Below are 13,056 nucleotides of genomic sequence, written 5' to 3'. Positions count from 1 at the left end.
TGACAACGGATATACAAAAACTGCCACAATCTAGGTCACATTTTAGATTCTTAATACATTCCATGTTTTACACTGGCTTGATGTTAAAAATATATTAAAAAATGATACTTACTCTCTCTCTTTTTCAGTCAACTTGTCATTGATATTGTCTTTGATTGTTGATCTAGATCCCTTATGAATTATAGGATATCTGAGGGGCACTTGAAGGAAAAAGGAAATCATGGAGACCAAATGCGCAGTGTAACCAAGGGCAACAGCAATGCTTCCATCATCTTTTGCTGTAAATTCAAAAGCAGAGGAAAAGAAAACAACTATTCACCTTATAAATGTAACTACAAGATCACAATAAATCAATTTCAAAAGAGATCTTCTAACAAATAACTGGTAAATATTAATCAATTACCTAAATTATATAAATTTTAACCTAATCTAAAAACATTAACAAGACTTGAAATTTCATCTACGATATTTAAAACTACTTCCCAATAATTCATGTGATGAGATTAACATTTTATATATATTTTAAGACAGAGTTGTTAGTGTCCTCAAATATCCCTTACTTTCTTTTGCAGGATTTTTAAGGGCAGAAATAATACTTGAGTGTATTATATGATGTGAAAATTAGTTTCTGAGGTTTAAACATAATGCACTATATAAGCATGATATATATTAGTCGTTAACAACTTATAAGCAATATAGTTGTACTGTTGTACTTTTGTACATTATTAATTCTAAGGTGAAGTGAAATGCATCCTTATGGGGTGTGTTCTCAATAGTCATCAAGACAGTGTTGCATAAATAAGTCTGTGAAGTCTGAGATAGGATAAGGTGGAAAAACATTTCAAACAGTTAAAAGCAAAAGGTCAAAAACCAAACTGTTAACATATAACCCATTTGATGCAATTTAGGTGGAAGCAACTATTAGAAAAAACGCATGTATCCTACAGTCAAACATAAGCATCTATCTTTTAAGAAGTCACAGATAATTACATTTTTAATTCACCATCCAGATGTCTGCTACTAACTACCAAGTGATAAATAATCACCCAGGTACTCGGAACTGAGAGTAATACAACAAAAAGTTTTAAGCTTGCCCCAGGAGGAAGGAAAAAGTAACTGCTTGGTACACGGTATTCCCAAAATACTTTAAAAAATTCACACACACTAAAAGATTTAACACATAATCTGGAATACCTCTGGCTAGAGAAAGGCTGAAATGATCGAGATAACCTTAGCTTGAGTATTTCCTGCTTTTTAAGGGTAGCTTTAACTTCAATTATTAGTAATATTTTTCACATTCTTCTTTTATATTTATAGTTATCTAAGCAGTACCTTCTTATTGTAGAATGCCACTAGAGCCATCTATGCCTCAGTGAATTCTCCACCCTGACTACCATAGCAGACTCTTGGTTTCTCTCTGATTATACCATAAAAATAGGTAACTTTTATTATACACTATTCTTCCGCCAAGAATTGACCATAGCACTTTATTTATGACAGTCATTCACTCATCAACAGTTACTAAACTGGTCACCTTTTATACGCTATTTCATTCATCTTACAGATGAAGAAACTAAGGCTCAAAGAGTTAAGGAACCTGTCCAAAATCATACAGCTAGTACATAGGTTGAACGCCTGACATCCACGCCTCTGCCCTTAAGCACTCTACCATACTACCTCAGAACTTGACTGTGGAATACAAAACATTTTTTAACTTGGGAGCCTAGAACATATCAAGCACATGACACACATGTACCATCTTAGTTTCTTCATACATTTATAGTAAGGGCAAAGAATACATAAAAAGTCTTTGAGCCCTTGGTGACTGGTACAGTGCTTGACAGAGAATGGGCTTTTCAACTAATGTTTGATGTTCACTCAAATCAAACTGATAAAAATAATCACACAGCATTCATTTCAACTGACTACTGAGTCATGCCCTGACTAGAATTCTAACTATTTTTAGAGACCATGTCCCACCCAAGCACCTTCAGTACCACAACACTTTATGTCTGTTGAAATTTGTCTATCACACTACCTTAGAAAGTAAAATTACATTACACTATAAATTCATTATATTATAATTTAATAATCATATAAATATTAGAGCTGGGAGAAACCTCAGAAATCACTGAGTCTGATGCTATCAATTTAGTGATGAGAAAAAAAGAGATTCAGCTGGTATATGTGACTTCGTCAAAGCCATATAGGTAAAAATCACAAGTGATGGAATAAGAGGGAAAATTGTGCCTACACCCCAGTCCCCAAAATATCTATCCTGGGAGTCACAGCTGAGACAGTGAGTTCCATAAGAGGTCACCGAATCCCGCCATTTGCTTTCTGTAAAGAACAGGGCTTATCAAATTTAAAATATTCCTATCAGTAAAAGGACTTGGTCTTTAAGAATCTTCTTTTGAAGGGAGAGAAGACGACTTACAATAATGAAGGATAACACTACACTAAGTTCAGACTTGCCTGTATGTGCTTTACACTAAGCTTTTTCTTTCCTATATGACCTGACAGAAAAAGATTTGAAAACTTCCAGAAAGCAACAGAAGGCCTCTTAATCAGCCTTCCAAATAGGTCAAATGCAAACTATGAATGTTTAAAAAATTGTGTCCAATGCTAAACACTTAAGAATCTTTATTTTTTTCCACATTATTAAAGGGGTAACACTAAAGAACTATACTTGCTTATTTTGAGACTACATCCATATATCCATTAAAAGAACAAAAACTGGTCTTCTAACATCACCTCCCTTCAATGATCAAAACAATTTTGCTTAAGTTTAAAGATAAAAAGGTAGCTCTAAGAAAAGCTTACACATGCAAATCAAAAACCAAAAAGAAATAGCAAAAACTGAAACCTGGATAACACTGGAAATCAGCTTTGATTCTGGTTATTCACACTCACCATTGTTTCCAGCACAAGACTCCCCGCTTCACCTATTAAAAACCCTAGGTTGTTTCCCATTCCAGGCCATAGTCCTCAGTCATAGCCGCACTGTTAAACACCACGGTGTTGGATTTCCAATACCGAAGCTTTATATTAGAAGGCATTTTAAAAGGATCGCGGGTGAGGCATTACAGGGCCCAAGGGTATTCCGATACCCTCAAAAGGAAAACCACCCCCTGGTAGGGAAGCCACTCTCATCACCCCAAGACCACTGACCCTCCAGTGGGAAAATGTGCGCTCGTGTGGTTAATTATGGCTGTTGCTGGCCAGAAACCTCAAATGTCACATTCTGTTGCTAAAAAACCAAAGGGTTTAAAGTTTCCAGCATTCCAAGATCTAAAAGACTTTTTACCTGCCAAAGCCAAAACCTGGCTCTCTGGGGCGTACTTTTCCAGTAAGCATTAATGACGTCCCTAACACCTAATGCAGAGCAGAGGTTTGTGCTCCTTACGCTGCTCTGGGGGTTAGAAAGGTCACAGAGGATAGTTTTGGTTAGTGAGAAGTTGGAGGGGCAGTGGAAGGGTTCAGGGAGAAACAGGAATAAATTGTAAGACTCAGGTATGTGAAAAAGATCCTGATTAAAACAATGTTTTAAGGGGCTTAAAACAAAAATCTGCAGTTTCCTCTTAATAAATATTTTTCATTTGTTTTTTAAATGTAGGCAGTTATTCAAGACTACAGCTTTTGTGTAATTTTTATGATAAATTCCACAAATACAAAATGGCCATGACAACAATATAAATCAATTCAAATGTCCCTCTGACTTCAATGTTGGACAAACTATTAATATTCAAAGGCATCCAAGTACAATAAGTGATCTAAAAGCTCTTACCATCCTGCCTTCCCAATCACTGAGGCAGCTGATTTGTTAAGGAACCAAGCACCCACTGATCCAGACAGGACAAAATATTTAAGATTCTAATCACTGCCACAGCATCTATGGAATCAGTCCATGTTCTCAATGAGACACTGTTTGACATATGGACTCTCCTTTCCAAGAAATCATGCCTGCATAAAGGGATACAGACACAGAAGGAAATCTGGGTCTCATTACCACAAAAGGCTCTAGTGTTATGGATTACTTAAAAACACATACAAACATTTTTTTTTTTTTTTTAATGAAAAATGTCTTGGTCAACGGAACTCAAATGAACACCCTTCACCAGACAACTTTCTCCTGTCGTGTCCAGGTCTCTTTGGCATACTCTAACAGTAACTTACCCATTTAGAAAAGCAAGGTAAATGTTGGGCCACTATGGTGGAGTTTCCCAAACAGTATCAACCCATGCAATGTAAAGTCTATCCCAGCAGAGTCTCATGAATATCACAGAATAACCAGTTTGGAGTTCCTTCACTAGAGTCTCACGAGAATGCAGTTGCTACACAACACTAAAAGGCTGTCAGAAGTTTGGAAGAGGTTATTATTCAAAACAAGGAAGAAAACTGCATCATGACAGGAATAATATGGACCTTAAAATCAGGCCCACCAGGGATGACTTTAGCTCTGCCACTGGCTAGTATAGTTTTTAGAAAAATTAATTTCTCTGAGCCTCAATTTTCTTGTCTTAAAAAAAATTGAGTGTAATTCTTTCCCTCACAGAAGGAATTAATTCTCACAACTGTGAGAATTAAATAAACAAGATAGCATCATGTATGATGTTTCATGTTACCATATTTCTATTCACCCAACCTAACATGTCCCCCCTACCCTTCTTTCAACATAGGAATATATTTTATCTTTTAAGACACCTCAGGCATCACCTTTTCGGTAAAGGTTTTCCTGATTCCCTCCTAAGAGAACTGATTATTCCCACTTCTTTGAGCCCCACATACCTGGTATAAACTTCTAAGTGCCTGACACAGACTATGAATTCAACAAATATTTCTTGATTGGCTTGATTATAAGTTTGATGGCCTCAACTGGACTGAAATCTCACTGAGGAAGGATCAATGTTTTAATCGTCTTTGTATACTGTCAGCACCTGGCACAGTAGATGATACACACAGGGCACTCAGTAAATTCAGTATATGGAAGTGCCTTGCAGAATGCTAATGTAAGATTTTAAAGTCCAATACTAGCATATGTGCTCCTTAAAATTTCTGATTCATAGGAGTCATGGGGAGTGAATAGGGCCTCAGATTAAAATTAAACATTTATTTCATTTTATCTCCCATTTCATTTTTTAGCAACTGTACTAAAAAGCCAAACTAATTTTTTAAAGGGTAGGAAGAATGTATTCAGCTTCTTGGGCATACTAAGCCTAGACAGCTAATAAAAGTTATGAAAAACTATGAAACAAAGCACTTCAAAGAAAACAAAAATAGAATCAAGAAACATCTCCGAGTGGTTTAAGCCAACAGTCCACCAATACTGATATCCCTGCCTTCCCTTATTGCCTCCCTTCAAATTATTCTGTATTTAGCAGCCAGAGTGAGAAATATCAGTCAGCTCTTATCATCCCCCTTCTGAAAAGCCCTTCAGGGATTTCCCACTCCACTGAGAATAAAATAGAAACTCCTTACAGTGCCCTCCAGGCCCTGGCTGACCTCTCCTACCTCCTCTGAGGTAACTCTTCCCCTTCTCACTAGGCTCCAGCCACACAGATCTGGTCTGGTGTTTTCTGTCCTTCCTTCTTTCCCTTCTTCTTTCCTTCTTTTCTCTTGCAACTAAGTCCAATTACATTTACTGAGGGCCTACTATGTGAAAAGCTCTTTCAAATGTCATCTCATTAAATCATCACAATGAATTGGAGATGTAGATATTACCTTATTTTACGGGTGAAGAAATTAAGCTCTGAGAGATTACATGATTTACCCAAAATAACAGGTCTTTTCTTCCATACTCCCCACCCTGAGTTTTTTCAGATATATCAAGCCCTTTCCTCCACCATGACCTTTGTACTTGCTACCCCTTCTTGTAGGAATGCTCCTTCTCGAGCTGTAGCATAGTTGGCTCCTTTCAGACTTCAAATTTTCTGTTAAATGTTTCTCCTCAGAGAGGTCTTCTCTGACTGCTTTATCTAAAGTAGGTTTCCCTATTCTCTATAATAGCATACTCTTTTATTAAATACTTGTTAAAAACTTATTTTCTTGTTTATTGGCTGTCTCCCTCAATAGGCTGTATGCTCAATGAAAGGAAAGAACATATTTGCTTTTTCCATCATTATATCCTCAAAATTCAGCACAGTACCAGGCATACAGGTGCTCAATTAATATTTTTTCAATGAATGAATATTCTGTATCCTGGAAACTGGCACAGGGCTCAACATAGTCAATCGGTCAACTCACAGTTAATTCATTTGTTAAATGAATGAATAAATAAATGAGGAAAAAGATGTATCACGGGCTTCAAAACACCATAACTTTGCCTAAAATTAACACCAAAGCACATCTGTATGATTTACAGAGATTGAAGGAAACATTCTACAATGGAAACCAGAAATCCCAGCAAGATCATTTCCTAGCTTTGTGGTCTCAAGCAAGTCACTAAATAGCTCATTTACACATTGCAAAATGAGATTATCCACTTTCCTTCCAGGTTTCCTTTGTTTGTTTTTGTGAGGATTAAAGATAAGGCAAAATGTCATGCTTTTACAGTATAACCTTCACAACAATCATGTAAAACAGGTAGGACATAAATTATTATGTTCAGACTGTTGATTAGGAAATCAACTCAAAGCTTACATGGCTTGCTCCAAATTACATGGTTTCTAGAAGGGGAACCAGGAGTTGAATATAGGTTTTCCTATTCCTGTTTTATCACTCTTCTTATATCATGTCCCAGCTACTTGTTGTAAAGGCCAGAGGAAGTAATAAATTAAAATAGTCTTAAATGTTAAAGGACCACAAATAACATTTTCTTTATAAGGAAATGGAAGAAAGTCTCAATCAAAACTAGTAATGCTCTCTTCTTGAATAACTTCTTCTCAAACAGATAATATGTTAGCTTTGGGAGTAATCTATAAAGCTATTTAACAGGCCTCAAAGCATTGTTTAGGCTAAGGGAAAAGAACCCACTTTGCTAACAATAAAAAAAAAAAAAAAATCTCTTCACCAATATGCCAAATAAAATAAGTTCTTTTCTTTGTCATACTGGTGAAGAGATCAGGAAAAGTAAAATATTTTAAAAAATAGCAACTACTATGAATCATAGTCTATAATACCTTTGACATAATTTTTTTTTTTTAATTAAAAGAGGACAGAAATGACAGTATGACAAGTTTAATCTGTGGTAGTGGGAATGTCACAAAATTAAATTTTCAAATACTTTTTATGTCAGCAGAAATATGATTTTCTACATAACAACAGAATAGATTCATGTTTGTCATTCTTCTGCTCCCAACCATACAAAAATTTTTCATGAAAATCAAACCAAAAGTGTAGGGATAGTATCGGTATTCTTAAGAACCCTACTATCTGATTTTCTTAAAGCCCATTTAAAAGCTATCTTCTTTTAAATTTCAAATATAAGGTTCAATAATTTTTTCCCCATGATTAGACCAAATATTCTCTTTAGTCTCTCACCAGGGAAGCTGACTCTCTTTACAACTGCGAAGGAACAGAAGGTCCAAAAACCTTTCTAGTGCTAGGCTAGGCAACCAACATTTCAGGATATCACTATTTTCCCCTGCAACATGCCCATATATTATATACACCAAATCTTTAGAAGTAAAAAGAAATAAAATACCTTGGAAGTCCTCAGAATTGGGCAACTTGACACCACATACAAAGTAATCCTTATGCTCATTCTGTGAATATAACCAAAGAATAAAATTAATTCTTTCTTTGTATAAAGCAAAAAAACTCTAAGTCAAATCTCAAAGAATTCAGCAGGTCAGTGTTAACTCAAAGACAATACTCTTCTAGACTCAAAATATTATCATCATTGTTGAAGCTGGATGATGAGTACATGACGATTCATTATACTTCTATCTCTGTAAATATACTTGAAATTTTCTAATATAAACATTTAAAACATTATGTCTAAGCAAAAAGCCATGTAAAATTTTTACTATAAAAATACCCTTTGATCAATTCATAGCTATAAATGAAAAATTTTAAATGGAATTAACAAGATTCTGTGAGTAACCTAAAATGCTATTAGCTTTCCTCTCAGAAAATTGTCTTTTAAATCTCTTTTCATTAAAAAGAAAACAAAACCATCAAATTTAGCAGATTTACTTCTCTAAAAAAGAATCTTAGTTTTATTGAAGTTTTACTTTTTGCATTTACTCTAAGAAACTGGACTCAAAAACTTAACATCCTGACAGTTATCCCAGAAATATCTTAAGTAATACTAATAAATATAAATTAATTAGCAGTTATATTTTAAAAGCAGTCCACATGAATATGCATGTATGTGTCAGAAAAGGCGGCAGTTGATAATTTGGTTGAGTGAAAAGATCCTAAAGAAACCAAAAATAATCTGGCATTCTTTCAGATGAAGATGAGTGCATCCCATCACCAAATTGATATAAAAAAATTAAATAGTTGAACCTAATGCCAACTAAGTCTAAATCTACTTTTTAAATAGATACTAGCTTCTGAATGAATCATGACAGAGCATATGATTAAGACTAGAGCAATGAGTTTTTCATTGAGAGGAAATGTCAAACAGAAATCATCTTTTAAAAAAAACATTTTTTCAGAAAATTTGAAACTTACCAAATCAATAGGGTAAATGTAGGAAAGCTCAGATAGTAACTGCCTGCAACGAATTGTCAACTGAGCATTGGTCTTCAGAAAGAGTTCTCTAAAGAGAAAAGAAAAAAGCACACTTGTTAAAAAATATGCTTGCATGTTTTCTAACATTTATTTCCACAAAATTGACGCAGAAGGAAGATTAAACGGTCTATAGTAGGCCACAGAAATTCAGAAATAGAGGCAAGAATAATAGCTAACATGAGTCTTGACCTATCTCTAAATACTATCAATTGAGCTAATTGTGGAGTGAGGCCTATTGTGCGTGCCAAGCACCACGCCAAGAGATATAAAGTGCACAGATAATCACTGACTGAGCACCTCTACTATACGCCAGGAGCTTTACAAATGGCTTTTTTACATTATTGTAACAACTCTATTAGGTTATTATTATACTCATTTTACAAACAAGAAAACAAGATTTAGAGAGTCTCAGTAAGCTGACCAAGGTCTCATTTAATCTGAGGCCAATTTTATTTCAGTAAATATCTATATATAGTTCCTCAGAAAACTATTCTATTTTTTTTTTTGAGGAAGATTGGCCCTGAGCTAACATCTGTTGCCAATCTTCCTCTTTTTCTTTTTTCTCCCCAAAGCCCCAGCACATAGTTGTATACCCTAGTTGTAGGTCCTTTTAGCTCTTCTATGCGGGGCACCGCCTCAGCATGGCTTGATGAGCAGTGAGTAGGTCTGCACCCCGGATCCAAACCAGCAAACCCCAGGCCGTGGAAGTGGAACGTGTGAACTTAACCACTGTCAGGCTGGCCCTAAACTATTTTCACTCACAGCTACATGTCATAACTACCTCAAAAAACAACCTGCCACCATCTTAGAAAAATAATAGAATAAAAAGAACCAAGAAGCAAAAAGCTATGGCACAAGACGAGGCAGCTCTTCTCTTGAACTACTTAAGAAACATGACCAACAGATAAAATACCCAAATTACCTGCTCAACTATGTCAACAATTTAAAAAAAAAGGAATTTAGGAGAAACCATAGGTCACAGTGGAATGTAAAAGTACAAGCATAATGCAAAAGAGCACTGAAAACTTAAAGGATCTAGTCCTGCTTTCTTAGTGAGCTGGACAAATAGTTAACTTCCCAGAGCCTTGCTTTCCTATCTGCAAATTGAGAGAATTAGACTAGATGATCTCCAAGGTTCTTTCCAGGTCTAACATTCTTGAACCCTCAACTGCTAAGGTTTCTTGCAGAAAAATGCAAAATGGGATGACTTTCCAGGAAAAGTGAATGAAGATGAGCAAAAGAACAGAGGTGACAACAAATTAAGCATGTGCTGGGAAAAATAAAAGGAAAAACTATTAGCACTTGTTAAATGAATGTTGTGGAGCAACTGAAATTAGCTACAGTTGTATAGTGCCAATTGAAGGTTATTTGAAAGTTCAGCAAAACAATCACCATTGGTTCTTAAGAAGAGAAAAAAATAATGGTAACAATAGTATTTTAAGAGGAGAGGTCTGATAGCAACAGGGAGGATGAACTGGAAAGTGGAGAGACTGATGTTAGAGAGAGAATCTAGGAGCTGCTAAGGTAATCCAAATGAGCTAATGCTAAACAGGACTAAGTCTGAAGAAATTACTGAAGAAAAAATTATACGCTACACTACTTGCAGAAGACAGGAAGAGAAGATTCAAACATTAAGTCACGGTGCTGTGGCCTTGAAAACTAGAAGAACAGTGTTCGCGTTTCTGATTATGACTATATTCTAGGAGCTCTCATAACTGCCTCTACAGCACTCACAATACATAGTAGGTGCTTAATAAATATTTGCTGAATAAATGAATGTGGCACTGAGGTGTGTGGAATATAAATTAATACCAGCAGCTTTTAAAGAATGCTATTCTTCCAAATCCTATCTTCAAAGTAAACTCAACACTCACAACAATTATTCTCAGTGTTGCACTTACCTTTTCGCAGTACACTCCTTCCTCAACTCATTTAGGGATTCCTTCTGGAGTTGAAGCTTAAGGTGCTCCGTCGAAAATGCACTCCCTAGAAAGAGATAGAAGGAGACAACTCCAGATGTAACAGTGCAGATAGGACTGCTCAATCATAACCAAACAGGCAGAACCCAGTCCCCTGACTGTGAGAGGGAAATCAAAAGAGTTAAAAGGCAAAGTGGGTTAAGTATAGAGGTCTTCCAGGGGGATTAAGCAGAGTAAACCTCCCCATTTGTTCAATTTCTACACAAGTCCAGCCTCTAGCAGGAGTCAAAGAGCAAGAGTCTAAGGTTCTCTGCCTACAATTTCTGGATTGCTAACCAAGAAACTGTGATGAGATTTCAAAATTCAAACCACCTCATTTTTTTTATAAAGTGGCTATGAGTGTTAATGATGATTCACTAAAGGGTCATCAATTGTAACAAATGTACCACTCTGGTGGGGGGATAGTGGGGAAGGCTATGTATTTGCATGTGTGGGGTTGGGGGTATATGGGAAATCCCTGTACCTTCTGCTCAATTTTGCTATGAACCTAAAACTGCTCTTAAAAATAAAGGTTATTTTTTTTTTAAGTGGTTAATTTCGCGGCCAGCACTGTGGTGTAATGGTTAAGTTTGGCACGTTCTGCTTCGGCAGCCTGGGTTCAGATCCTGGGCGTGGACCTACACCACTCATCAGCCACGCTGTGGTGGCAACCCATCTACAAAGACGACGACGACTGGCACAGATGTTAGCTCAGGGCAAATCTTCCTCAAAAAAAAAAGTGGTTAATTTCTTTTCAACCACAAATGCTATATAATATTATTATTGAAAGTATAAAAAGTAGAGCAGAAAAAATTACCTTTTTTCTGGCATTATTATGGCATTTTGACTACCATAATGCAGTTCATAAATATTAAGTAGTTTTTAATGAACTTTCACCTTGTTCATAAATATAAGTAGTTTTAGTTACAACCACAGTGTGCAGGAAATGTATATTCTAGTTTTCCCATATTATGTCACAAGCATTTTTACATGTTGACAGACAGTTTGAGTTATAATGTTTAATGGCTGTGTAAAATTCAACTCCATGGATGTGAATTATATGAATATTCCACATTTTAACTGATACCCCATACCTCAATCCCATTAAAGGATATTTGATTTCCTTTAAGTGTTTACTTCAGCGCTGCGATGATTAATATTTGTGTTTATATGCCTGATTTTTTGTATTTATATCAACTTTTAGAAACTCCATTTCCTTTAATGTGATCATAAAATCGTTTTACATCTTCCTACTCTAAGAAAAATGAGAACGTCTTACGTTCTTGACAATCAAGGCCTGATAACTCCAGAGGTTCTGAAGCACAGAGAAACACAGTCTTAGATTCTGACACACTAAGTTCTAGATCTTACAAAGGAGTTTAGTTTCATGAACTATAATCCAATAGTAAAAGGTGCCCCTACTCTTCTGCACATCTCCTACAGGGAGGAACAAGAAGTAGATTAATTGATCAAAATACAGTTTGAACGCTAGCACTAAATTCACCAACCTAAGTAATTTTATCAACATATTTCTAGGCATCCTACTCTTCTCTATCAACTGTACTTAAATGATCAGTAAGTTGGTAACTCTGCACCCCAAACAGAACTTAATCAAGGAACACCACCTATCTTCTTTAGCCTCAATATAATTCCTCCCTAAATCTTCACCCTCAATGATTTCAGAAGACATTTAGCTTGACAATCTCTATCCTCTACCCCACGTACTTTCACCAGAATGCAGAGGAACTCTTCTATCACTACAGAAATTTGCAATAGTATTCTTCACCCCAGATAAATCAGGTTGCTTCAACTCTAACACTGCTAGTGCAACCACAAACAGGAACAAGACAGATCCGGGCTTCAAAATGCAAATGTATGTACCCTCCTCCATTTTGAAGACTCTTTAGAACATATTACACGAACAAAAGAAAAAAAAAAGTTGCAAAGTGAAAAAAGGAAAATTAAATTTAAAAAATATACTAGCCAGCTAACAGTAAAATGTTAACAACAGGTAAACTGGGTGAGGAATACAGGTGTTCTCTGTACTCTTATTCTTGCAATTTTTCTATAAGTCTGAAATGATTTCCAAATATAAAGAGTAGATACAAATCCAGAAAGAGGTCACCTGAGAGGCTAAGGTTTTCCCTAAGCTTTAACAGAAGTCAGGCTTTAGAATGCACACTGGCACCATCTCTCTAAAACATATCAGGTTCATTTTTCTGTCAAATGGTAATATGCCTCATCAATTACAGGGTGGGCTTTGGAGCATAACTGAATGAGTTTGGTTTAGTTAGGCTTAGAGAGAGAAAAACTAGGTATTAGAAGATACCTCAGAAAATTCAACCTAAATTCCAAAAGTCACTCTATAAGGAGTAATAATACTGAGGCATTAACGTGCTCAATCTATTTAGATGTTGTT

General features: G+C 35.8%; 1 protein-coding gene across 2 annotated transcripts in view; it reads right to left on the bottom strand.

Annotated features, from left to right (window-relative positions):
- The window catches only part of UVRAG (UV radiation resistance associated), a 287,747-nt gene that overhangs the window by 109,305 nt on the left and 165,386 nt on the right, over window positions 1–13,056 (bottom strand). For both annotated transcript variants that reach the window (XM_004434016.3, XM_087433467.1), the window contains 4 exons: window positions 10,581–10,665; window positions 8,620–8,707; window positions 7,643–7,703; window positions 113–278 (listed from right to left, as the gene is read on the bottom strand). In XM_004434016.3, coding sequence (XP_004434073.2) covers window positions 113–278; window positions 7,643–7,703; window positions 8,620–8,707; window positions 10,581–10,665 — 400 coding nt within the window. The remainder of the gene's footprint in view (window positions 1–112; window positions 279–7,642; window positions 7,704–8,619; window positions 8,708–10,580; window positions 10,666–13,056) is intronic.

The sequence above is a fragment of the Ceratotherium simum genome, chromosome 7 (assembly GCF_057802395.1).
Source record: "Ceratotherium simum simum isolate JZ-2026a chromosome 7, ASM5780239v1, whole genome shotgun sequence".
NCBI classification, from domain to species: Eukaryota; Metazoa; Chordata; class Mammalia; order Perissodactyla; family Rhinocerotidae; genus Ceratotherium; species Ceratotherium simum.
This window is presented reverse-complemented; position numbering and strand designations above follow the sequence as displayed.